This window comes from Haliotis rufescens, unplaced genomic scaffold, assembly GCF_023055435.1.
Source record: "Haliotis rufescens isolate VD_foot unplaced genomic scaffold, xgHalRufe1.0.p SCAF_6, whole genome shotgun sequence".
In the NCBI taxonomy this organism is placed as follows: Eukaryota; Metazoa; Mollusca; class Gastropoda; order Lepetellida; family Haliotidae; genus Haliotis; species Haliotis rufescens.
Window position 1 is genome coordinate 21439839 of NW_025964334.1, and position 27562 is coordinate 21467400.

General features: G+C 40.6%; 1 protein-coding gene across 37 annotated transcripts; it reads left to right on the forward strand.

The window, feature by feature from the left end:
* The first annotated feature begins 599 nt into the window (after positions 1-599).
* On the forward strand, positions 600-26526 carry LOC124150770 (troponin T, skeletal muscle-like). Of its 37 annotated transcripts, XM_046522804.2 has the most exons (17): positions 620-719; positions 8196-8251; positions 8971-8988; positions 9377-9397; positions 10976-11014; positions 11837-11863; positions 14839-14878; positions 15693-15809; positions 16488-16574; positions 17576-17728; positions 19254-19268; positions 21586-21801; positions 22766-22806; positions 23256-23297; positions 23748-23784; positions 24875-25072; positions 25801-26526. In XM_046522804.2, exons 2-16 carry the CDS (start codon positions 8232-8234, stop codon positions 25031-25033), a joined length of 1032 nt encoding a protein of 343 aa, XP_046378760.1. In that variant the 5' UTR covers positions 620-719; positions 8196-8231; the 3' UTR covers positions 25034-25072; positions 25801-26526. The 37 variants fall into 37 exon arrangements, with proteins under 37 accessions (XP_048241563.1, XP_048241565.1, XP_048241568.1 ...); XM_048385606.1 differs by lacking the exon at positions 25801-26526 and having other exon boundaries at positions 600-719; positions 23748-23843; positions 23895-24949; XM_048385608.1 differs by lacking the exons at positions 9377-9397; positions 25801-26526 and adding an exon at positions 9747-9767 and having other exon boundaries at positions 616-719; positions 23748-23843; positions 23895-24949.
* The last annotated feature ends 1036 nt before the right edge of the window (positions 26527-27562 follow it).

Genomic DNA, 27562 nt, shown 5'->3' on the forward strand with positions numbered 1-27562 from the left:
GTTATCATAAATCAAGCGGGCAAATTGTGCATAAATACTTCTCTCTCGCAAATATTCATATCACTGACGCACAGTAGGAGATAATTGTCGATAGAGCTTGTGACCAGGTGTACGTCTCAACATGGTCCAGTTCCTCGGCAGATCAGCTAATTCCTCACTGCAGATACCAACAGAGGGAAGCCCGGCTTGTAAAGCAAGCTATTACACACAATCCCTGCCTTGGTGTAGCAGGGAGTTGGGGCTATATACTTCTTGGTACAAACTCGGCGTCGGTACCGAAGATCGTGTTTCGCCTTGCCTATAAAAGGAATTGGGTCTCGTAGAGCAATCCCCGGCTTCTGCAGTGAGCGGGACAGGTTGATCATCTTTGCATTCTTGGAAGAGTCCATTTCAGACCGAAGGGATGGGACTGAACTAAATTCAAACAAATTAGACACGTTTTCAGTAACTAATTCAAAAATGTACAAACTACTTAGTATACATGCACCCTGTGCTTGATTGTCGTCTGCTACTTCAAACTGGCTGAAATTATCCCGAGCTTTGTATAAAATGTATGAGTATTATGAACTGACCTCCCTATATGCACTAGGTATATAAATATATTTCTTCGACGTCTGCCTGTTGGCATCTATCTTCGTATTTCCCCTCACATCTAGTGGGCCTCTTAGAAACATTCCAGGAGCAGTGTTCAGGCCGCCATTTTGTTTCGATACCTTTAGGTAGGTGATTTTCTCTCTCCGAGGTTTGGTCACCTTTTCTTGCAAAACTAACCACCGGGTTCTTTGTACAAACGTAAGTCTTCTGCGCACGTAATGCAAAAATATCATTTTCAATTTTCTATGCGTTTTAGGGATGAATTGTGCGAGCTATATATCTTCACCTGTTGCAGCCTGTGACTATGTTCCGTTATTGCCGTTTGTAAGCACAGTCGTACCGTTAACGTAAAATACTGGAATTGTCATCTCGTTATGTGAAGTATTAATGTGTACGTTTATTTTTGTAAGAACGATTTAAAGTGCATATTGTCTTCTCGCAAGTTGACGTTTGGATCATCGTGTGGGTTTGCCCGAAGTATGTTCCTGATGAGTCATGCCGGTTTGTTAAATCTATTTTCAAGAACGAAGACTTTTTTAGATAAATGCGTTCATGTGATATCAGCTTCGTCCATGGTGTACATCACTCACCTGCAGATTGCGTTGATATGTGGGGACAAGTATTCAAATATATGGATATGTATTGACGTCATAATCAGCTAGAGGTGTTATTGATCGTTGCATATTCGGACTGAAATTCACAAAAGTAGCATCTTTTTACACAACATGTTTAAGTCATATGTAGAAGATTGTTCCATCACAACACAATCATATGACCTTGATGACTTACCTGTTTCGTCAGTGTGGCCGCCATCTTGGATCTCTATCTCAACCCGAATAGGATAATGTGTTGTTATGTCAAGATGCAAGATTTGGTTTAATCGTTGATTGGTTGATCTATGTGTGAGATTATACATTCATGCGATGCATATTAACATTCCCCAATTTCACTGAGTGGGATGCATGTGCGTGCAATTTGTTTGGAAACTCGAAGCGGGATCCGATCTATAATAATGGCACATCATTTAGCATTATTATCACAAAGCAATATTCACCCCATGGGAAACCGGGACAGAATAGGTCCCCTGTGTATTCTGTTTGGCGTAGCCACTTATTAATCTGGCTCAGATACAAATATTGACAGGCCTTTGTAATTGTATTGACTGACTGAGGTAATACAGTGTTTTGTCTCTGTCGTTCACTTTATACTGCGAAGCTGAAAAGTCGAATATGCATACGTCTTTCTCGACACATGTATATGTCGATCGTTTACGCCTCAGCAATATTACATCAATACCAATGGGGGCACCAGAAATGGACCTACATATTGTACCATGACTTCAGAGACGTCACGGGGCGGTCGGGTAGCCTAGTGATTAAAGCGTTCGCTCGTCACGCCGAAGATCCGGGTTTAATCCCCGACATGGGTACAATGTGTGAAGCCCATTTCTGGTGTCCCCCGCCGTGATATTGCTGGAATATTGCTAAAAGCGGCGTAAAACTCACTCACCCACTCGGAGACGTCGCCTTGTATATTACAGAGGAATACAGGGTGGGGCGTTATTTATAAGTACTTCCCACTCCATAACAAATCAACCTCGCACCATGAACCCAATTAAAGAGAACTAACAAATTATGTCATTAGGATCCATGGCCCCCATTATCTGCCTAGGTCTAGACATTGTAATTAATACCACATAGGAAACCATTGTGTCTGTCCGATTTTGGGATCATTAACTGATATACATCATGCCGTTTGAACTAGCAGACAAACAAAGTGTTCTTTGAGGTACTTGAACTCGAACAAGGGTGGATCTAGCAATTTTGAAAGGGAGGGGTCCAAAATATCAATTTCCTCTCTCAGATAATTTTACTGCCTACATCATACATTTAGTTTTCAAAATAGGGTGGGGGGTCCGGACCCCCTGGACACCCCCCCCCCCCCCCCCCCCCACCACCACCACCACCCCACCCCCCACCCCACCGCCCTGGATCCGTCTATGCCGAGTGTTGGGTCTTCTAATTAACCCGAGGATGTTGCCCCTTTGAGTTAACCATCTGTACTAAGCATATACGCATTTACTTCCTCATGAGCCACAGGTGCATTTGTCATATGCGATGCAACATGACGAACCCTCACGAATACACCGCCCCCCTCCCCGCCCAATCCCACACGCACTCTCTCCACCCCCCATGACGACTATGTAAGTGTGTTCACGTAGTTGCACGGACCTTGTGTAATGTGTAATCACAGACGTATCCATCGTTTACCAACCTGCTCCAATGTCCCGACCCCATACGTAGCTCCCTCGCACGGGTGCTCATTCCTCCCCGGGGGTGCAGGCTCTGTGAGACCCTGGGTTATCTAATTGTATCAGGTATCCCAAGGCTGTCACATGAAATGTGAACAGCTACTGGTTGCTGTAAGAGCTACCACAAACTAGGACTCAAGGTCGCGGTGACCTTGAACTTAGGCTGAGGACTAGGTTAACTACAAGATTTCATTGCATAATTACATTAGATTAAATTACATGAGTATTATAATTGATTGCCTCCATCTGTAGTACACATACTCACTTGGAATGCTGGCATCAAGGAATCAACCGTTTCGTTTGTTTCTACACCGGCGGTTATGACGACATTTACACTTTTTGTTAAAATCTAAAGTGTTCAGTGGCGTCGGGGATTGAGGTGAAATAAAATGAAATTGAGGTTAGAATAAAAAATATATGAGCTTCAAAAGTGTTATCCATTTGGAGAATGGACCCAGAGGCTTGACGAACGAAGCTTTAACCACCAACTACAACCCAACCGCTAGATCGGAATGGGTGTGAATAGATATAGGCATCGTTAGGAATAAGGGTGGTAATGTTTATAGTTCACATAACGCTATGGTCACCTCACATACACTCACACCGATACTTGGATACTCGCCTGATGCAACAATAACTGAATCACAGGGCGCTTTTCAAGCACTACCTAGTCAGTTCACCTATACTTACAACTTCATAAACAGGAGGTGCAGTACATTGTGTATACAGGTACGTGGAGACAGGTCACTCATCCATCTTCAGAATTAACAACATCAATTTTATTTTCTCTATTCAGAATTAACCACAGTAGTTCTAGCCTCCCTCTACTTAATTAACCACATTAGTTCTAGCCTCCCTTTAAAGCAATTATCAACATTAGTTCTAGCCTCCCTTTACATAATTAACCACATTAGTTCTAGCCTCCCTTTACGTAAATAACTACATTAGTTCTAGCCTCCGTCTGCATAAGTAACAACATTAGTTCTAGCCTTCCTTTACATAAGTAACAACATTAGTTCTAGCCTCCGTCTGCATAAGTAACAACATTAGTTCTAGCCTCCCTTTACGTAAATAACTACATTAGTTCTAGCCTCCCTTTACATAATTAACTACATTAGTTCTTGCCTCCCTTTACATAATAAACGACATTAGTTCTAGCCTCCGTCTGCATAAGTAACAGCATTAGTTCTAGCCCCCCTTTACATAATAAACGACATTAGTTCTAGCCTCCCTTTACATAATTAACAACATTAGTTCTAGCCTCCCTTTACATAATTAACTACATTAGTTCTAGCCTCCCTTTACATAATTAACAACATTAGTTCTAGCCTCCCTTTACATAATTAACTACATTAGTTCTAGCCTCCCTTTACATAATGAACAACATTAGTTCTAGCCTCCCTTTACATAATTAACTACATTAGTTCTAGCCTCCCTTTACATAATTAACTACATTAGTTCTAGCCTCCGTCTGCATAAGTAACAACATTAGTTCTAGCCTCCCTCTACATAATTAACAACATTAGTTCTAGCCTCCCTTTACATAATTAACTACATTAGTTCTAGCCTTCGTCTGCATAAGTAACAACATTATTTCTAGCCTCCCTCTACATAATTAACATCATTAGTTCTAGCCTCCCTCTTCATAACTAACAACATTAGTTCTAGCCTCCCTTTACATAATGAACAACATTAGTTCTAGCCCCCCTTTACGTAATTAACAACATTAGTTCTAGCCTCCCTCTACATAATTAAGACCATTACATATCCTTCCTATTCAGCATAAACAACATTAGCTCTATCTTCGCCTTACCCTGGTTTGGACGAACGCGATGAAGGTAGCGACATTTGCAGCACATACCGCAGTTCACAAGGCAGGGCAAACAAAATGCAATGAAACCATTTAATCAGTAAAAATACAGACAGAATTGAGCTGTGTTGTGTAGTTCAACATGTTGGCAGATATTCAAGTCTGCATTGATACTCCGTTTGGCAGGGCCTCGTAACGCAATATCGTTATGGCGCCATCACATGTGAGGAATCGACTCGAGTTCTGCATCACTATGGCAACCACACATGAATAGGAAACACATACCTTTGTTGTTAAGGATAAGACACCCCTGTTCCTATCAAGGTGCAAATTACAGTAACGTTCACGGATAGTTCCTCAAGGCTGTAAAGGCCTACGGATGACAATTTATTGAATGAATGGCCTTGGCAGGCAGTTGGTTGACGGCCTGATAAAAGTTATGTGTGCATAAACATTAAATACTTAACTGTGAGCATAACCATGAATTAAACTAGAAGGAGAAGATACGACGTCAACATTTATTAGACACACTAAAAGTATTGTGACAAAATTATTTTATAGCTTAAAATACAATCGCATAGAAGCCATAAAACCAGTGTAAGTACTTGTAATGGTCAGTATTAGCTGTAGTGGGGACAGTAAACATGTCCCCACATGACGCAAGACGCAAGACGCATGACGCATGTTATTTTTATCATAAGCAAAAAAAAGCAAAGTAGGAGTGTTTCAACCTTTCTGTTAATGTTTCAAGTCAATATATTTATTCTGCGAAAGAAACATTCCTCATGACCAAAACTTCCATGTAGGAAATAATTAAGCCACAGACATATCAATTCCTTGATTACGCCATTAATTAATCCCTGCCTTCGCAACAGACATCCCCCTCCTGACAGCGCCCACCTGGTGATATCCCCTTTCCGCGCAGAAAGACCTTATGTAGTGCACTCACCACGTGCCGCGATCGTCTGCTGCATATTTAGCCACTATCGTCTGCTACGGGCGAGGAAACCCGACACCAGTGGCAGACGTCAGGGGGTTTCTGTTGGCTTGGATATATGTAGCCGACATTTTAGAGGCCTCAGTTTGTGTACAGACAACATCCCTTGTGTCCGGCTTCCTTTCATTTCACATAGGATTTACGCATCTCTTTCTTTGGAGATTTAGTCGGACGTACGGACAGGCTGTTCGTTACCGTTTGGAATTTCAAAGGTAAATGGCTTGCTCAAAATAACTTCACTTCATCTCGGGCGTTTTTTGTGTGGTTTAAACACAACTCCCTGGCTATTCCTGGAACTATAATCACTTCATTTGTTTATCGGTTACTTTCACTTTCAGCTTGAGAAAACATTTTGTACTTAATCATATTTTTGAAAATTTTACTTTTACCTTAAAAACCGTATTCAAAACTCTATTCCATTAGTACATTGTTGTTGGAAAATGAAAAAAAAGGTGTACAATGAGACAGATTAAGTGTGTTCCCGTTTATCAGTCACATATCTGGGGTAAAAAAATAATTCCTCCGCGTTTTGGCTTTTTTTTTCAGGTTGCTCAGTCCGCTAACAACTAAACGATATTCCAAAAATAAGTTTCATTCACTGAACTGTGATGCCATGTATCTTAATCTTAGGACGCACAAGTTGAGATAACGCAGGATCTCTGAATGATATCCCCACATAACACCCACACACCCTGCACCAGCTCTCTTCCTATTTTGGTCTTGGCATGGAATTCCTGGATAGACAGTGTACTGCTCCCAGATGGCGGACCTGGCATTTCTCTGTCCAGTTCCCGTATAATACCATGTGCCTTGGACACAAAGATTGTAGACTGATGATGAAGGGAAATATAATCAATTGCAGTTGACCAATATGGCATCAGTATCAATATAAGCCTGGTATGTCCATTAACCTTGTTGCATTTTCTGCTGACAAGACAGTTTTTAAGAAGAGATTAGTTACACGCCATCAGCGCTCTGCATCCTGTGTCTATTGGAGGCAATTTAGATCCTTACTCTGATCACATTGACAAAGGCGATCTTGGAATTTCGAAAGGGGAGAAGTCGGATACTAGTAACAGTTTGGCACTTCTTTTATTTCGTTTGCTCGGAGTTGTCAGCATCATTTTGCCATTGTAAAGCAACCTTACATCATAGTATTCATTCTACCTAATATATTTCTTTCGGAAACATGCTTAGCGATCCAGCTTCAGTTACAGTACAAGACCTAGACTGAAAATTTAATCCCAGAAATAATGTTATCTTATCTATAAAATTATATCGACAAAAAATCCAAATGACGCCCAGAACAATCCTTAATTTCAGGGTTGAGGCAATCTAGAATTGAGTTGGACTCCTTTTTATTTTTTTTCTTCTCTAGGGGCCGGGAGACAGACTATACAACTGTTCAACCTCCTCAAATGAACAGCAGGGTAGTTGCTAATTTCCAATAAGTGGCCTTGTATTGATATGATATAGTGATGGGAACGTCGGTGACCAAAAATACCTATATTTGCTATAGCGATGAAACAAATTAAACACTAAAAAATAATTCTTAAATGTCTTTAAGAATTTAGTTTCAAATAATTATCATTAGTGACTGGCCGAACGTGTAGTGCAGTGTGTTTTAATGTTGACCATTTCCGACTCGGCTCTTTCGAAATGTTACATAATCACACGTTATTCAAGTTGAATCTTGAAATCGTTTCCAAAGATTTTCGATTGGCAAGTAAAAAGTGTCAATATAAACTTGCAATAGATATTACGCAATACAAATGCACGTTTCTAATCCGGATGTGACTAATTACTAGTGACCTTTTAAATCAGTTCGTACTATCCGAAGACGATTGATAACAAAGCTATCATAAATCCAATTTCTAATCTGAAAAACATTACAAATGGCCTCTCTGGGAAATAACCACTCAATTCGGTACATTCAAATATTCGCTACATCCGACTTCGTAATATCTTAAATCGATTGTGAATGAATATGGCTTTACGCCGCTTTTATGGGTATGCCAGCTGTATCAAGGCAGGGGGCACTAGAAGTGGCTTTCACAAATAGTACCCACGTCGGGAATTGAACCAAGGTATCGGCGTGACGAGAGAACGCTATAACCACTAGGCTATCCTTCTGTGGTATAAGTAACGGATATCTGATGCGTGTATTAGTGAGTGAGTGAGTTGGGTTTAACGCCGCTTTTAACAGTATTCCAGTTATATCGCGGCGTGTCAGCTTAATGTGGGAGGAAAGCCCGAAGTGATGCAGGTCTCAGACGTTTACCACTTCGGTAAAACCCACGAGCACGGGTATGGTGCTGACAAACCTAGAAACATAATCGGGGCGAACCGGGATTCGAACCCACAAACATAGGTTTCTGGCGTGCCCAAGGGACGCAACTCTGCACAGCGAATCGCGGCGCCTTAGACGACTGGGCCAACCGTGCCCCCGATGCATGTATAAAGATCTCTTTCTTCTGTTTCAGATCTGCTAAGTACCTAACAGCGTTTCCTCCTTCATAATGGCGGACGAGGAATCATTGTACGTATAACTGGAAGTAATTCCCCTTGATTCCCATTACCCGGGTGTTCGGGAGGTGACCTGGCTGATTGTATGTCATCGTGCCCCGATGGAGTGGCCGGTTGTTCATGCTATCAATCACTGGTATACCCGACGAGACTCGATTATATTAGAGTGTGCCATAGCTGGAACATTGCTGACTTCTTCGTACAATAACTTGCTCACACTCATTACAATCAGTTGATTGGGCTACAATGGCAGAACATGACATAATCAATGAGTTTTCCTACACGTAAAGGACTCAGACTAGTCTCAGGGGATTGGACCCGTGAAGATCCGGGGTAGAATAAGTCTTCAGCAACCCATTCTTGCCATAAAAGGCGACTTTACTTGTTGTAAGAGGCGACTTACGGAATCGGATGGTCAGGCTCGCTGACTTGGTTGATGCATGTCATCGTATCCCAATTGCGTGCATCGATGCTCTTGATGTCCATCTCTGGATTGTCTGGTCCTGACTCGATTATTTTAAGATCATATAGCTGGAATATTGCTGAGTGCGGCGTTAAACAGCAAACAACAAAATCTAAGGGAATTAAGTAAATATTCTTTGATCGCCTGTTGATTCTTGTCGAAACATGTTTTAAATTCAGAAGATAGAACCCTAGAGTTTTTCATAATCAAAATGGACAAAGTTTGATCATTTCTCAATGTGTATTGCATGAGAATGTTTCACTTTCCAGCGAAGCCGGACAAGAGGAGTAAGTACAAAGAATTCACACTGTAACACAGTAACAATATATCACCTTCACTGGATAGCTCACACCAGCATGACCAGAGGTCAAGGACCGCACACTGGACAGTGTATTAACTGTAATGTCCACTAATATCTAACCCCGAGCCATTTCGAGCTAAAATAGAAAATAGTTTATGTAACTTAACCTTATGAATGATGTAGTCTGTCTGATCCCCCTCCTCTCTCTCTCTCTGATTTTCTCTCTGTGTCTCTCTCTCTTTCTCTCGCTGTCTGATTCTGTCTCTCTCTGATTCTCTTCCCTCTCTCTCTGTCTCTCTCTCTCTCTCTCTCTCTCTCTTGTATTTTCATTAATTTGTAAATGTTCTTGTCACAACCTACTTATTTCCACACAGAGGGTCGTCTGCCCCGCCTCAGTACTCTCTGTCTCTCTCTCTTTCTCTCGCTCTCTGATCCTGTCTCTCTCTTTCTCTCTGATTCTCCCCCCCCCCCCCCCTCTCTCTGTGTCCCTCTCTCTCTGTCTCTGTCTCTCTCTCTTGTATTTTTATTATTTTATAAATGTTCTTGTCACAAACTACTTATTTCCACACAGAGGGTCGTCTGCCCCGCCTCAGTACTCTCTATCTCTCTCTCTCTCTCTCTCTCTCTCTCTCTCTCTTTCTCTCTCTGATTTTCTCCCCTCACTCTCTGTCTCTCTCTCTCTCTCTCTCTCTTGTATTTTTATTTTATAAATGTTCTTGTCACAAACTACTTATTTCCACACAGAGGGTCGTCTGCCCCGCCTCAGTAAGTGAACTAGTCTGTTCAAGGGTTGCCCTGCACAATGGCGTTCCACCCTCTCACGCTGCCTTGATTCAACACGCTTGTAGAGTAGACCGCAGATAGCCTTCTCCTCAGAATATACATCCTTCATCGTTCATTGGTTGAAATATTCCTTTACATCGTTTAACCAATGTCCTTTAGGAAAATAACAGTTGAAGTCCTACCCTTTTATAGCTGTTCACGACTTAAACGAATCTCCCTTTTAGTCATTTAGCTCCATGTAGTGAACATAAGAATTGTCTTTAACCAGTACAGTCCCCTCATTCTAGAATCCAACAATATGTGCAGATTCTTCACGAATAGTTCACGACTGTCAAGGTCGAGTTATGGATGGTAATTCAATATGACCAAATAATGTTTTATCCTTTGACTTGGTGGAGAATATGTGTATGCATATACAATGCAAAACCACCACGTACTAAATCATAATTCGTAACTGCTTGTGTATACGTTTCTCCATTATTTATTCTATACTATATGGCATCTAAAAACCACCATTCTCTCCTCAACAGAGAAGGCAGTTGACCTTAACGGTCATTCCCGCATTCATGTTTAGTAATGTTAAATATTGGCATTCGATGAAACTCAATTGAAAAAGTTAAATTTTGAAATATTTTCATTTTGAAATCGACAGATGATCAATTCGCAAATTACTTAAGGGTCTGCACATCAGTTGTTGGGTTATCGATCCATCTCGGTCGTCAGTAAAAGCATGTGTTATGATGTCAATAAACACGATCTTTCATTTGGTATACGTATCGGCATTCATAAATATTTGGCTTGAATATGGCACGTTTAATCGCAAATTGGTGCAGTATTAAATGTCTGCTTTATTGTATTTATTATTAATTTAATAAATATATCTGCAAGTTGTATGTTCAGATAATTTTGTAAATGTTCAGTAAAGCATGCTTGTTCGCAACGTGTCTGTAACTTTGTTCATAATGACGTTTGCTCTTTGATCAAAGCAGTGGTGCAACTCATTGTTCCTTTGGCACAATTACTTGATTTCAAATGGGATCAAAGAAAATAGCTTTCAGAGTTGTGTCTTACGACTGTTTCTGACGTTACAATCACAGCCAGAAAGTGCCACTGCTTTGCTCCTTCGTTAATGCTTACCATTCGCTTTTCTGTGCTCACTCTTGCTTTTAAATCTGCTCGGCTCTGCTCAGACCAGAGGAAACTTCTGCTCGAGAAGAACCAGCCAGTCAGTAAGTGCGTGTGTTCGTGCGTGTTTGCGGGCGTTTGTCCGCACGTGTGAATCACGACTTGAGTTTTTTGACTGATATTTTCAGATGGCTCGTCTGTTTTGGGCTTATGTCTTGAAACAAATCATTGTCTGTGTTTTATCTCGCAATTTCTATATAGAATGGTGCAATATGACTTTACGTAAAATAGATTCGAATGTGAATACTTTTTTTGTTATCTACTGTTTTACTAATTGTCAACAACTCACATATACGTGCTTGTCTTTACTATCATTAACAATTCTTAATAATTATTAAATACTATTCATGTAAGACATACATGTATTTTATTTGCAAATTTAACGTTATTTACTAAGGAGGGCGGGTTTGTACGACTCATGTCAGTCCTGTAAAATATGTGGTAAAATGTTTAATTTCATTAAAAAATATATATATTTTCTCTATCATACATAAACTGCCGGGCAAAAGAAAGTATACACCCATGTTTGATGTTGGCTTAAAGTGAAAAAAACCATTAATAGTTATTCGGTGGTAATGTATTTGATATTGGTATCAAAGTGTTTTGGGGACCTTAAGTTTGGAGTGTTTCGGCGAATGTTTTCAACCTTGTAACGTTTAGATAGAGTAATTTTTGGTCGTGTCTAATTTTCAAGTGTATACCTTAAACTATATTGTATTGCTGTGATCGTGCAAGCCCGACCTCTGTCTGATTTGATTTAATCTCTTTTATGTTTTGAGTAGCCAGGGATAATCCACTAATCTCTCATGTTGTGATTCGTTTACATAACCAATGATCTAACCATCTCCTGCTTTTAACCCACTCAGAGTCGAGGAAGTTGTGCGTCCTGCAAGGTAAGTCCACGGGAACAACACCACACACACACACACACACACACACACACACACACACACACACACACACAATCACCTAGTTTGTCAATCATGGCTCGTTCAACAAAGCTATCCTTATAGCGTTATGGACCAGTGAAGATCCAGGGTAGAATAGATCTTCAGCAACCCATGCTTGCCGTAAAAGGCCAGTATGCTTGCCGTAAGAGGTGGCTAACGGGATCGGGTGGTCAGGCTCGCTGAAGTGGTTAGTATGTCATCGTATCCCAATTGCATGGATCGATGCTCATCATGTCAATCACTGGATTGTCTGGTCCAGATCCGATTATTTATAGACCGCCGTCATATAGCTGGAATATTGCTGAGTGCGGCGTTAAACAACAAACAAACAAAATTAAAAGCGTCACTATTGTCGTAAGCCTATGTTAATGTATTGGAGTTTCAATACTGTACCGTAACACAAATTAGACTTTGCAATGGAACACCACATACTCGCAATGCTTTCCAAAAATAATTATATATATCACCATCTTTTGTTCAGTTTTGATCAACATTTTAACATTTAATGCTATTTTAATACGATTTATTCATATTTATGATAGTGTATTTCAACTTAAGTATACATCAAATCCTATCACCTTCTTTGACATTTCGTGAGTGAGAGTGAATATTACTTAACGCTGTCTCAACAATGTCGTCTTTTCTCGGCGAGGACAAGTTGTTATCGTGTTAAGTTATAAACACTCTTCATTGTAGTAGTTTAATTCTTATCGTTATACTCCCATAGCAGTGGAACTAGTAACACAATTGAAATGGAAAACAAGTTTTCCTTGAGATGTACAAAGTGTTGACAGGACAAAAGCTGATAGCTTCTATTCTGAATACTTATACAAAACATTGAACATAACTGTGCTTGTCCCTCAATAATTATGCTAATAACACAAATATAACCAATTAACACCATTATTGCTTCATTTCTAATTGTTCACTATCCACAGTAATAATACGGTGTTTAGCAGTATGGCATGCTTGCGTGTTATAACGAAAACAGTACAGAAACCTCTCGGTGCCGGACATTGGGTCAATGGCATCAGTAACCCGTTCATTACGCTGTCATTTGTCATCGGGGGGTCCCCTCCCATAGAAAACCAAAATGTGGCATGTTGTAGGCAGTAAAAGTATCTTAAGAGGGGATTTTGAAATTTTGGATTTTAAATTTTGATCCGCCCAACTTTGCATTGTCGATGGTGATGACATTCCTGAAAATCTGAATCAGGAAACTTTATGGTAGACTAGCTCTTTATTCATTTTTTAACAATTACGTTCCCACATCACCCGTGAATACACACGGCCGCGCAGACTAACGCTTCGTCTCTAAAAATATATAATTTTTATAGAAACAAATAGCTCCATTTAGATTGAAAGGAAGCCCCAGTGAGATGGGCAGAGGAAAATCTAGACTTCATTTAGGGCTTTTGCATTACAGAAAGGGGGCGGTCGGGTAGACTAGTGGTTAAAGCGTTCGCTCGTCACGCCGAAGACCCGGGTTCGATTCCTGACATGGGTACAATGTGTGAAGCCCATTTCTGGTGTCCCGCGCCGTGATATTGCTGGAATATTGCTCAAAGCGGCGTAAAACCATACTCACTTACACTCATTACAGAAAGAGTTGGCGGAAGGGAAAATAACATGGTGTAGGGACTGACAGACAGACTGACGACAGGCTTTTAAAGTCAACAAACCAAATCCGTTAAGTCCGTTAATAACTTAACTCCTTGTATAAACTCCGTGCGAACCCACCATTGCCTGGTATTGAAATAAGGTAAAGAGGACGAGTAGTATTGCCGTTTATGTGATGTATTCTGAGCGTTCATTGGCCAGAGAGCTCGCTGGAACCAGGCTGTGGTTTGGCTCCTTTGTCTTACCCTGTTCGCAAACCCCGGGATCATGAAACTAACTTAAGACCATATTTTGTCTTAACTCTTAAGATTTAGACTTAAGACCAAATTTTGTCTGAAATCGGGGATCACGAAGCTCAATCTATGAGAATATCTTAAGTCTGAGACAAAATTTGTTCTTAAGTCCTAAGACTGCCTCTGAGAAGACTTAAGACAAAATTTGTAACAAGAAAGATGGCGGAGGTTGTTCGCCTCATGCGTCGCATAAGGGCTAAAAAGGACAAAATAGCAATTCATCGGACATTTCGAGACCGTTTAACCCTCTTGATCTGTACAAGGACGAAGAGCTCTTTGAGAGATATAGATTTCGTCGTTCTACCATTTTTTTCATCGTTGGTCCTAACCGGTGATGAACTGGCATAGATTCTACCCCACTCAGCGTTCCCACAGTCTCCCACTTATTATTCAAGTTTTGATATTCCTTCAGTTTGTTGCCACTGGGGCTTTTAACCTTTATTTGCTCAGTTGTGTTGTGTCAGCCATGTTGGATAGTGTACAAAATCACGTTAAACGTACACCGGTAATGAGACGCAAATACCATCACGTATATTTCAAAATCAGCTGCGATACCTTAGACCGAATCTTAGCTTAGCAAAATCTTAAAAACTTAAGACAAAATTCATGCTTAGCAAAATTTGAGCTAAGACCACTTTCATGATCCCGGGGCCTGGTGTCGTCACCGACTTCCCGTTATCCATTCGTATGGTTTTCACCGCAGTTTTACCTTTTACACCCAAAGGAATCTGTTTCGATGGATGGGAGACTAATTATTTCCTGGCGGAGTTTCATATTTACAATAGCAACTACACCACGAAGCAGCCGTATGTATTCACGGGTGACGTAGATACGACCTATTCTCACTGAATGCTATACCTTGAGGGTCGTCTTCAGTTATCATTCCTAAACGTATCGACGTGAGATAGGGACTTGGTAGAATCTACTCCGCGTTGAGAGATGACTGTTCCACACCATTCACTTTTATCTACTTGCATGTACATGTATGTGTTTTCTGCTTTACAGACAACATGGGGATGACAACGAGGCAAGAAAGGCCATGGAGGTACGTAATTCTGAAGTGTACAAGTCTTCGTATACAGTAAACTACGGTTATAACGAACTCAAAGGGACTACTAATTTTAGTTCGTTATAACCGTAGTTCGTTATAAGCATATATACAGCATAACTACAGCAAATAGTCGGGACCAAAAAGTAAGTTCGTTATATACGTCAGTTCATTATAAGCGTGTTCGTTATAACCGTAGTTTACTGTATTCAAAACACCCGAGATCATTGTTATAGCTCACCTAAATGCCCTTGCCCACTCAGAGATCGTCATTTGATCACGTGGAAAAATATACCGCATATCCCCATTTCAAGGGACAGTGCACTGCACGTGCAAAATGTAATATTATATTCGCGTTACACATCAGACAGATAACACGTAATAGTATATTATCCCGTCATAAAGATACCAATCAAATTTTCGGTTTTACATTTATATTACGAAATGTACAATCATGCGTTCTCAATTTTGACCCGTGTGTATGTGAATGTAACTTTTTTGACGTATTTTCACTGTTATTGGGTCTTATTGGGCGGTATATTTTATCATCTTGTAAACAATGTAAACAAGGACCACAAGTTGTGCTTGGAAAACCTCGCTGCCTTATTCCTGTACACAGAATGCATATTTGGATTAATTCCTTTTTAAAATCAACAAAACAAAAACAAGAATGCATATAGTCTTACCGCCCCTTTTGGCAGTCCCTTTATCACATGCGTTTTGTTAACTTGTGCAATGTGCATCTTTCCTCAATTGTCAAAAATGCCCAACTTGCCACGTCAACCTCAGTATGCTCATGTGTGTGTTCCAGGACGCCAAGAAGCAGCGTATTGAGAAGCAGCAGCAGGAGATGGAGGAATATGAGGAGATGAGGCGCGAAGCTCGTGAGAAGGAGGCGCAGGAGATCCAAGAGCTGCGAGAGAGGAGGGTTAGTGTCAACTTGCGTTGTCTCATTGCTCTCTCCGCGGCCCCGACAAGGGCAGGCAGGACACTTTCCATATATGATAAATACAAAGTTTGTTTGTTGTTTTTTGTTTAACGCCGCACTCAGCAATATTCCAGCTATATGATGGCGGTCTGTAAATAATCGAGACTGGACCAGACAATCCAGTGATTGACATCATGAGCATCGATCCACATGATTGGAATCGATGACATGCATCAACCAAGTCGGCGAGCCTGACCACCCGATCCCGTTAGTCACCTCCTACGACAAGCATAGCCGCCTTTCACGGCACGCAAGGGTTGCCGAAGACATATTCTACCCCGGATCTTCACGGGTCGACTAATACAAAGCCTAATTTATCCCACACAATGCCCAAGAAGATTCTGTGGAAGACAACTCCCCAGTACCCCATGCTTGTCGTAAGAGCCGACTTAAGAGGGTCAGTGATCAAGCTCTGTCGACTGGCTGAGTGGTGACATCGTTCCCGACGGCGTGGATCCTGCTCCTGGTTTCAGTCACTGGTTTGTCTGGTCCATGTCATTTACAGGTTGCGGCGTTAAACAAGGACCAAACATGTAAGAAATGTTATACCAATATAGAAATGGGGACTAACATTCTATCCTTGCAAGATTCTGTAATAATATGTACCTTTGGCTACAGGAGAGACGCAAGGCTGAGCGTGAGGCCGAGGAGGTTCGCCTGACAGAGTTGAGAGCTCAGGAGGAAGCACGTAGGAAGGCAGAAGAGGTGAGTGTCGTAAAACTAAACTCAATGACCTAATTCTTAGTTCACATTTAAATATGTATGTGGCATATACATATTTAACGGATGATGTAACGTATACTCGCAAAGGTGCTGATCATTTAAGTGTATGTATCCGTTGCCCGGGAATAATGCCCGTAGCATGATAGACACATGTTGTGATTGATGTTGGATATTTAATCAACCGGTGTTATCCCTTGTCAGAGTATCACAATTGTCCACAAACTAATATGATAATTATAAAGGAGAAAAATATATTTTGCAATTTGCAAAAGCGGTATTTCTAGGTAGGTCACGTGTTAGAATTCACTTGTAACCAACTTAAAACTAAAAAATATTTGCTCATGTGATTTAATTCATAAAAAGGGCCCAAATAAAATGCCAGGCAGAAGTATGCAGCCATGTTTTATGGTGGTTAAACATGAAATAAACACGAAATGGTTATTCGATGGTTATGTATTTGGTACGGGTATCATAGATGCGTTTTGGACCTTAAGTTTGCAGTGAGTGAGTGAGTGAGTGAGTGAGTGAGTGAGTTGGGTTTTACGCCACTTTTAACAATATTCCAGTTATATCGCGGCGTGTCAGCTTAATGTGGGAGGAAAGCCCGAAGTGATGCAGGTCTCAGACGTTTACCACTTCGGTGAAACCCACGAGCACGGGTATGGTGCTGACAAACCTAGAAACATAATCGGGGCGAACCGGGATTCGAACCCACAATCATAGGTTTCTGGCGTGCCCAAGGGACGCAACTCTGCACAGCGAATCGCAGCGCCTTAGACGACTGGGCCACCCGTGCCCCCAAGTTTGCAGTGATTAGGCGACAGTTTCAGCCCAGTAATGTTCTGATAACGTTTGTCATTTTTTATCAAATCCAATTTTCAAGGGTATATTTCCTTTGCCCGGTATTTTAGTTGAATAGCTATAGAATGGCGCCTTTGACTCTATACATGACCTTTCATTATTAACCCTGAATGTCTCCTCAGGAAGTGAGAAAGAGGAAGAAGGCCGAGGAAGAGATAAGAATCAAGGAGGAAAAGGAGAGGAAGAAGAGAGAAGCCGAGGAAAGACTGAAGAAATCCAAGAAGCCCAACTTTGTTATCACAAAACGTAGCGACTCTGAGAAGGGTTCTGGAGGGGTACGTGTTAACACTGAAATAACAAGCGCATTTGCTCTAACGAGATTTTTTTTCAGGTTTACATCACACACATGTACAATGCATATGTAGTTTGGATTTCATATGGACGTAGATTTGAAGACTATTTTTAACACTTTATGATTTAAGATATATGCATACATGTTCGGAATGATCTGACTGATATTATTTACTTGGATGACATATATGCGAATTGTGCAGTTTGTATATATTGGATACATAAACATATAATATGGGGATTGTAATAAGCAATCATTAACATATAACGGCATCATCATTAAAAATGACACGGATTCTGTTTTTTGGTAAATTTAGTTTTGAAAAATATATGTGTTCACACACAAATTTTACAATGAGCAACCAAAAGAAACAACTCGTGAAACATTTTTTTAATGTTATCAATTAGTTGTGTTCGTGATCATTTAAAGTCTCGTTTATTACGGAATGTTAAAACAGATAAAGATTTCAGTGGAGCTTTGGCACTAGGATCTCTCGTTTCACCATGGTGATGTGTTCGAGGCAGGAAGAGAGAGCATCGTTGTCACATATGGATTGAAAATAGAACACATTTTTAAATTCTGTAAAAAAAAACTTCAATGCGATGATATTTGTGAGAGAATCCGTGTTGTTACTGCATATAATGTGCTTTCATCCTTCATTGCTTGTTCTCAAACTGCCGAATATTACTAGACTTAATTACTCTTGATATCGTATTTTTATTTTCTGAATTATTTTTGTCTTAATACAACATATTTTCTCAACAATCATCAGTCAGTTGCATCAAATGCATAAAAAATCCGACAAACTATAGAACGTAATTCAAATGAAACAATATTTTTACGCTTGTTATAGATTGCATTTTGGTATTTGAAAATCGGAGTTCGTCGAGTCCACTAAAACAATAAAGGGGCTAATATATTTCAGTATATTTTAGTTTTTCCTCTTTCGAAAAATTCAAGACATATTTACCATAATCGACATAGTTCATGCATTGCAACGACTGTTGAGTTGTTTTACCCTTAGACAACTTGTAATGGTCTATACCAATCCTTATGCATCTCACACCAAACACTGCATATTGTATGTAACAGCGCGTATTACAGCTCAATCGCCATGCTTTGCCAACAATATCATTTGTTAATTACGAATAACATCGATCTGTAAAACAATTACATCCATATATATTTTTTTCAAGGATATGTCGATTTATATTTCCTGAATACAAACCAAAAAGAACCGAGGTATATATTAATATTTATATATCCGGTGATTTTTCTATGAAACGGAATGTTTCCACAGGATCATTGACTAGCGTCATTCTTGTCTATCAAATTTGTATCTTTCTAAACATAAAACCAGAAATATATTACTGACGTATCCTTGCAATTCGTCATATGTTGATATTTACAAATTAACAATGACTTCCATGTGTTGATGTCAATGTATTTATACAACTGGACGACGAATGAGTAGACCTGGTCTAGCTTCTGGCTTTTATAACTTTCAGCCCGAACGTGGTGTAGTAAGTAGTTAAGAATAAGTTCTTGTTAATGTATTAATCTTAACAAACTGTCATCCAGGTTATTCTGTCCAGAGAGCTATCGTATTTTTCGTCTAACTATAACTGACAGATATAAATATTATAATTGTACTTCAGGACAAAGCGGACACAATTTATGGATAACATCTTCTTTAATTTCTGTATCCATGAATTATCAACTTTGTCATCCATCAACTTCTAAGTAATGGCTATCAAACAGTTTACTCCATGACATTCAGATATTTTCATTGTGGAATGCCTTGGTTGACGGTTTTAATATTTATGTTTCATAACACAATGGGCAGGAATTCGGTATAACCAGGGACGACTAATGAATGCGTCTATAAGAATGCTGGTCTTGACGTGTATTTACAACTGCATAACTAATGACACAACACGTAAACAAGTGTACTAACGACAGTGTTACTAATCAACGGACTACTAATTCACGAATCTAACCTCACAGAATGTATACGTATTTCTGCTGCACAGGTAAATTGAACTTGATAATTGAATAACTGTTATTAACCATTTATGTCTTGTTTTAGTCATGTTTCGCATAATGTGATAGTGATAAAGCCGACCCGAAAGTGTTAAACATACTGTAGGACTGCAACGAATGAGAACTATTGATAAAAAAAGTTTCACTTTAGTTTCATTTTAGTTTCATTTTAGTTTCATTTTAGTTTCATTGCATAACGCCCTCATGTATCATAAGAACTAGAATGCATAGTCATTTGATACACATTTGCGAAATTAACATTGAGAACTTGAGTCATGAACAGGACTCTGTAATATTGACAAGCCGAGTAAGTAGTCATCATTATCGCAAGGGGCGACTAGGATGAGAATCGGATGATCAAAATGGGTGATGTGTATGGCTAGTATGTGGTTGCATAAACACCAAGCAAGACCATCTCACAGCCAGTCTGGTTTGAGTGTCACTGTACCACGAAAGAGTTAATTGTTGCTCACGCTATCAACCACGGCTGTCTTGGGTTCAGGCTCGGTCACTTTGCAGGACACTGTGACGTGAATAGCGTCCATTCACTTAACTCACTCCATCACAAGCCATGTGTGTGGCTGTCCTAGTTCTAACGACCATCCTGTAGTTTACAAGGGCCTCTAGCTGCGGATGCAGGACCAGCTGTGGGCGATTAGTAATGCCCTCGTGTGTATGTCCATTGTATTTATTACAGATGTGCACTGTTGTGTTATGAGTGACCATTGTCCACCAGTTACCGTCTACTCACATACAGTTTTTGGTAGCAAATCTCTGTTCTAACTGGGTTGAAAGCGTGTTCGTCCCTTTATTGCAAAATCCGCGTAAACTGTGACACTTGTTCAATATTCACAGTTTGGTGAAACATTTTTTAAATTTGTCTAACAATAAATTTTATATAACGATTTGTCACAGATTATACAATTTTGCAGTATCTTGTCGGTAATTCAAAACTGTGATACCTGGAACGATTACGAAATCAACTGAATCACTGTTTATGTGTGAGACTACCCATCAAAAGAGCATGTTGGAGATTTCACGTCCGCTTCCAGCAATGCAGACTTCGCTCACCAAACGTCTTCGGAATATAATTTAATGAAAACAACGACATTTATTCCTGGTATCACAAGTTTGTTCAGCCGTACTTTGTAGTTCATGACGTCACACACCATTGTTATTTTGTGATGCTATAGCATCTGTTTATACAACACGTTCAATTTGTGAAAATAAATATTAATGCTAGTATGAATAGTTACAAATTTCTACAGAGATAGTTCTTGTGTGCTTTATGTGTTAGTACAGGCACTTCGACTTGAGTTGTTTCACAACTAATACCTGATAGAATAACAGTTTTCAGTAGTAAAGTAATTCTATTAGAGGAAGGTTTAATGGTAGATAACTTTGTCATTTATCAAAATAAATATTGCCATCCAAAGGCATATGTCTCATACTCAACGAGACCTAATACTGGAAGTTGACAGATTATTTTTAGTGTAAATACGTTTAGAAATGAGTTAAATAAAGTTAACTGCTTTTTAATGGTTTCATTGATTAATGACAAGAAAATGGACTGGACAAGGTAGGCACTCTATGATCAATGACAATCCAAACATTTTCAGCTTTTAATCGAATGATGAGATGTGTGAAATATATTAGACTCGGTGAAGCAAATACCGTTATATTTACAATGCAACTAAATACATTCTGAATATAACATGGCCATTGTTATCAACAAGTAACACATGTATGCAAGAGTATTGAACATAAAATAAAATAGCCTTGTGATGTTACTTCCAGCTCGAGCCACTGAACGCGGACGACATGCAGAAATCGAAGGAACAGCTGGAAGAAGAGAAACGCGCTATTTTGGCCCAGAGAATCAACCCTCTTTCGATCGAAGGATTCACCAGTGACAAGCTCCTTGGACGCGCCAAGGAGCTCGTGGAGACTATCCGTCGCTTGGAAGGGGACAAGTATGATCTTGAACAGAGATTCAAGAGACAACAATATGACGTGAGTGGATATCCAAACGTATTTACCGTGTAGGTAGCTGACGGTGTACAACGTCCGCCATATTGGTAGTTGTGTCTGTAGTCTCGTCTCGATGGAGATAACGAGATTTGTAAACATACATCTGGCATATTGGTAGCTGTGCTCGCAGTCTCGTCTCGTTGGAGTTTACGAGATTTGTAAACACGTCCGGTATATATTGGTAGCTGTGCCTGCAGCTTCGCCTCACCGGAGATAACGAGATTTGCAATGACGTCATATTTGCATATTATTGTGACCTCATCGGTTACCGCGACGTCACAAACAAATGACATTGCCGATCTCGCTGCCATTGAAGCTGCTTAGCTGTACGTTTTACACACAGGCCACTTCTTATTACTGTCTACAAGCAGGAAAAGCTGGTCCAAGGATGATGTTGGATCACAAATAGAAACTCACCATCGTGTCTTATGATATCAAATATATCAAGACCCGTCGATAAAAGTTTACCAACTCGCGTTGATATATTTGATAGCAAAAAACACTCGGGCGAGATTTCAATTTATAACAGCATTTAACACGAACGCTGAACATATCAATCACTTAATGAATCAATATTCTGTATGAATGTAGCCCCATATACAAATAACAGTTTGTATGGTAGTGGCGACCCGGGAAAATCCGGGGTAGAATAGGTCTTCAGCAACCCATGCTTGCCGTAAAAGGCGACTATGCTGGTCGTAAGAGGCGATTTACGGGATCGGGTGGTCAGGCTCACTGACTTGCTTGATGCATGTCATCGTATCCCAATAGCGTAGATCGATGCTCATCATGTCAATCACTGGACTGTCTGGTTCAGACTCGATTTTTTACAGACTGCCGTCATTTAGCTGGAATATTGCTGAGTGCGGCGTTAAACAACAAACAAACAATCAATCAAACAATCACAAGAGCATTATCATAGCGATTTCTTTGTTCTATTCAACAGATGATCGAGTTGGCCGAGAGAGCCAGACAGATGAACAAAGGGTAAGAGACACACTCTGTTTCCACTGTTCAGTTGGTAGTACTAGTGGTTTGGAGTAATCAGCAGATACAACAGATAATTTAGGGACCATGTTAACGACTGGCTGTTTTAGTTTTTGGTTGAAGTTTAAAACTGATGCAAGTTACTATAACAACTACATATGGAGCAGGTGCTGTTCCCACGTCTCGCTGGTCTGGTGTAGATTCACTCTTTGCTTTAGCACTGATTTTAAATATGGTGTTACCCGTTTATACACAGCGTTATCTATGTCTTGTCACTTGAGTGTCACATGGGGATACCGTTAGTTGGAGTGTCCGTTGGTGTCATTTGTGGAGAAAAAAACGCTTGATGTTCTCTGTCAGGCAAATTAGAGCAAATCAAACTCCAAGGGGTCCAAAAGATTATTGTTTAAAATATATGTATTTTAACTTCAATGTTTGTATTTTTTCAGAAAAGGCAAACGAGGAGTTTCCTCAGTACAGGTTGACGAATCGTAAGTTAACATTTCACAACATTCCTAGATGATAATTGAAATCCAAAGAAAACAAGCAAAACCAAATAAAGAGACAAGTACTACCCTTGAAACGCTATGCTTGTCGTAAAAGGCGACTAACGGGATCGGGTGGTCAGTCTCGATGACTTGGTTAAAGCATGTCATCGTATCCCATTTCGTAGATCGATGCTAATGATGTCAATCACTGAATTGTCTGGTCAAGACTCTATTATTTACTGACCGCAGTCATATGATTGGAATATGCGGCGTTACACAATAAACAAACAAACAAACAAATTCATGCTCGCTGTGTGACCACATTGTAGGCTTTTTCACATGAAGCAGATATGTCGTGCAATGTCTGAAGCAGAATACAATGCAACGTTACATCAACTCACTCACTCACTCCTTGTTCTGTATTTAACGAAGTTGGTTTGTTTCTTTGTACAGGTTTGATCGTCTTGCTGATAAATTCACCAGTGCTCCCGTAAGTATTCCTCACTATAATGACGCTGTTGTTTCACCGGGGATTCCGGGACAGACTAGGTACCCAGTACCCGATGTTTGTCTCACTGTGGGGTTTCCGGGACAGACTAGGTACCCAGTACCCGATGTTTGTATCACTGTGGGGATTCCGGGACAGACCTGGCCATTAGTCCCCTATGCTTGTCACACTGTGGAGATTCGGAACAGACTAGGTACCCAGTACCCGATGTTTGTCTCACTGTGAGGATTCGGAACAGACTAGGTACCCAGTACCCGATGTTTGTCTCACTGTGAGGATTCGGAACAGACTAGGTACCCAGTACCCGATGTTTGTCTCACTGTGAGGATTCGGAACAGACTAGGTACCCTTACCTGATGTTTGTCTCACTGTGGGCATCGGAACAGACTAGATCCACAGTACTCCATGCTTGTCTCACTGTGGGGATTCCGGGACAGACTAGGTACCCAGTACCCGATGTTTGTCTCACTGTGAGGATTCGGAACAGACTAGGTACCCAGTACCCGATGTTTGTCTCACTGTGGGGATTCCGGGACAGACAAGGTTCCCAATACCCGATACTTTTCTCACTGTGGGGATTCCGGGACAGACTTGGCCCCCAGTACCCCATGCTTGTCTCACTGTGGGGATTCGGAACAGACTAGCTCCCCAGTACTCCATGCTTGTGTCACTGTGGGGATTCCAGGACAGACTAGCTCCCCAGTACTCCATGCTTGTCTCACTGTGGGGATATTCCGGGACAGACTACGTCCCCAACACCGATGTATTTCTTGTGAGCCGACGCAATAGATGACTGGGAGGTTGCGTTATGTGACCTTCATGATGTGCTTCATCCTACCCAGCGAGGATGCTGGTCAAGCCTAAACAACCCTGGTTTGCACGGCCCTGACTCGATATATGACAGGTAGCCGTGGAATAGCTGAAATATTGCTGATATTGCGGCGTTAAACAACACTCGCATGCTCCAAAAGCCACATCTTTGCTTTAAATTAAAGAATCATAACAATTGCTTCGGAGACCAATATTTAAAAGATAGTAAAATGTATTCTGCAACTCGCCTTTCTTTCCACAGCCCAAAATCCAACTGTGCAGTAAATATGAACGCCACACCGACCACAGAACATACAACGAAAGAGCCAAGCTGTTCGAAGAATTGGCCGTGGAACCCCCACCCCCAGAGATCCAGCATGTCCAGAAAGGAGGAGATGAGGAAGGAGAGGGTGATGAGTAGATCCACTTGTCTGCGAATATCCTCAAGTCTAGGGTACTGGTAGGTACACTGCCTATACACTGAGTGAGCGAGTATGGTTTTACGCCGCTTTTAGCAATATTCCAGCAATATCACGGCGGAGGACACCAGAAATGGGCTTCACATATTGTACCAATGTCGGGAATCGAACCTGGGTCTTCAGCGTGACGAGCGAACCCTTTAACCACTGGGCTACCCGACCGCCCCGCCTATACAATGAGAACATCTCACATACATGAAACACAAGCACTTGTATCGCGTGAGTCGAATCGCAAAGACGTGGAACCCCACAGATAATGGCCCCCGTCTGGCGAGCACGTTGGGTGATGTCAGAAGTAACAGGCATACGACAGCGGCGGCTACGACCATTAAGGTCCGCTGGTTGTGGTTCGAATTCCAGATCCGTCCTGTTCGGTATCGGCTTACCACTAGATTTTAAGAACGTGGTAAATAAGTAGGGTTACTTTGGTATTTCCTCCTTCTCTTGACTAACGTCATTGAAAAAAACCCTTACTCAATTTTCATCCAGCGCAAGGATAGGCAAGTGGGTAGTGTGTTTCCTTGTCTGGTAGTATATCCAGTTTGATTCTGTACATTTGTACACTTACTCCCACTTCAATTTGCAGGAACCTTTCATGTTTCATTTCACCTTTGATTATCGCTGATGTCAGTTTCTCAGTTGATTTACATTTTATCAGTTCAATGCTTTATTCGTTTGTTTAAAAAAAAATTTCTTTCTTTTTTTACAGTATAAAAGCCGCAATAGCGAGTCCTGCTTTGCCTCTTCGCCTGTCTGTGGATGCAAGTCATATCTTTCTAGTGCTGACTCAAAAACATCAGATAAAATTGAAAGACCAAAAACTGCATCATGTACATATTCAATATTCGCCCTAGACTTTGTAAAAAGCTGTACTTCAATGCCTTTTTTTTCGCGACAATATCATGTGCAATACGTTTCCATGGGCACGTGTAATGTTCCTTGGCGGAATACTCTCTTGGAAAGGATTTCAGTTGTCTTCCTGGTTCAACTTGAATAATTTACCCTTAGCTTTGTGCCGACTTTACAACTCTGTGATCAATACTAGTTAATAGAACACTTCACTAAGGGATTAAATTTGGGTATCAATCTGTACATTGGAATTTTGTGTATTTATTATGATTTCTGTGTGTCTTCCTTGGTCAAACATGGGCAACGGGTTCCCTGGCCGTAACCTGCTCGCTGTGAAAGCACCTCGGAACTGCAGTATGATCCATGGCCCCCAACACCAGTGTGTCAGCTGGAATATGGAAACTATTGAGTCTTGCACAGCGTGGCATGGGTAGTTGTATTATTCAACTCGACCTTACAGCCAGGGAAACCCGTACACCCAGACAAGGTTCAAGAATCATATTTAATTTATTGAGTGATGACCTCATAGACGCCCTAAACGCTGAAAAGACTTCAGTTGAATAAACTTGATGGTTGATTTAGCACATGCTCTGTGTTCAGTTGGGTTTTTTAATGTATGGAATCCTGAAAAGTACATTCACCGTTAATCCGGGTGTTAGTCTCTCTCGCAGACCCTAGAGACGAAAATTAAATAGGAGTCAACTCAAGTCTAGAATGATTTGGCAAGTCTAGATTGATTCATTGATTGATTGGTTGGTTGGTTGGTTGGTTGGTTGGTTGATTCACTCAGCAATATTCAAGCTATGTGACAGTAATCTGGATCAAACAATCCAGATACTGGCATCATGATCATCAATCCACGCAATTGGGATACGATGAGCTGCATCAACCAAGTCAGCCAGCCTGGCCACCCCATACCATTGGTCCCCCCTCAGGACAAGCATGGGTTGCTGAAGACCAATTCCAACCAGGATCTTTACTAGTATCAGTGAGTGGATGGTACTTCAGCAGTATTATCTCATCAACCGTTATACAGCAGGGCCAATCAAACCAGTGGTTGATATCATGAACAACCATCCCATGGAGGACTGTGCTATAAACCCACCCTCAAAACAATGTATTACTGTCATGATCATCGAATTGAGATTCAAAAATAATACGGAAAATAAGAATTATAGTGAAATAATTTATTTGATTAAATATATTTGTCAAATAGAAACATTAACAGTACAAAATAACCATGACAAAAATATAGACCACACAAACATTTTAACAGAGCTTGGGGAGAATATACAGATGCATACAATATACTATACACTGGGTTGAACATTCTGACATGGACTAAAGATTACACAGAAGACCGATATTGATAATATCAACTTAAAGAAAGCACAGCAGCCACCAAACTGACTACAAAATACAAAAGTGTTGCAGATCGTTGAGAGACGAACCAGGTCTTACCCAAAGTCCATTGACAGAGTGGCCGCCACATGTTTCATAACATTAGCTGAGGTACTGAAGCTCACCATTAAAAAAAAAGAACCAACATCATGGTATTTTAATACGTTTCTTTTACATCAATATTTTGCAACTGAACTGAAGTCAAAGGTTGTTAAACATCC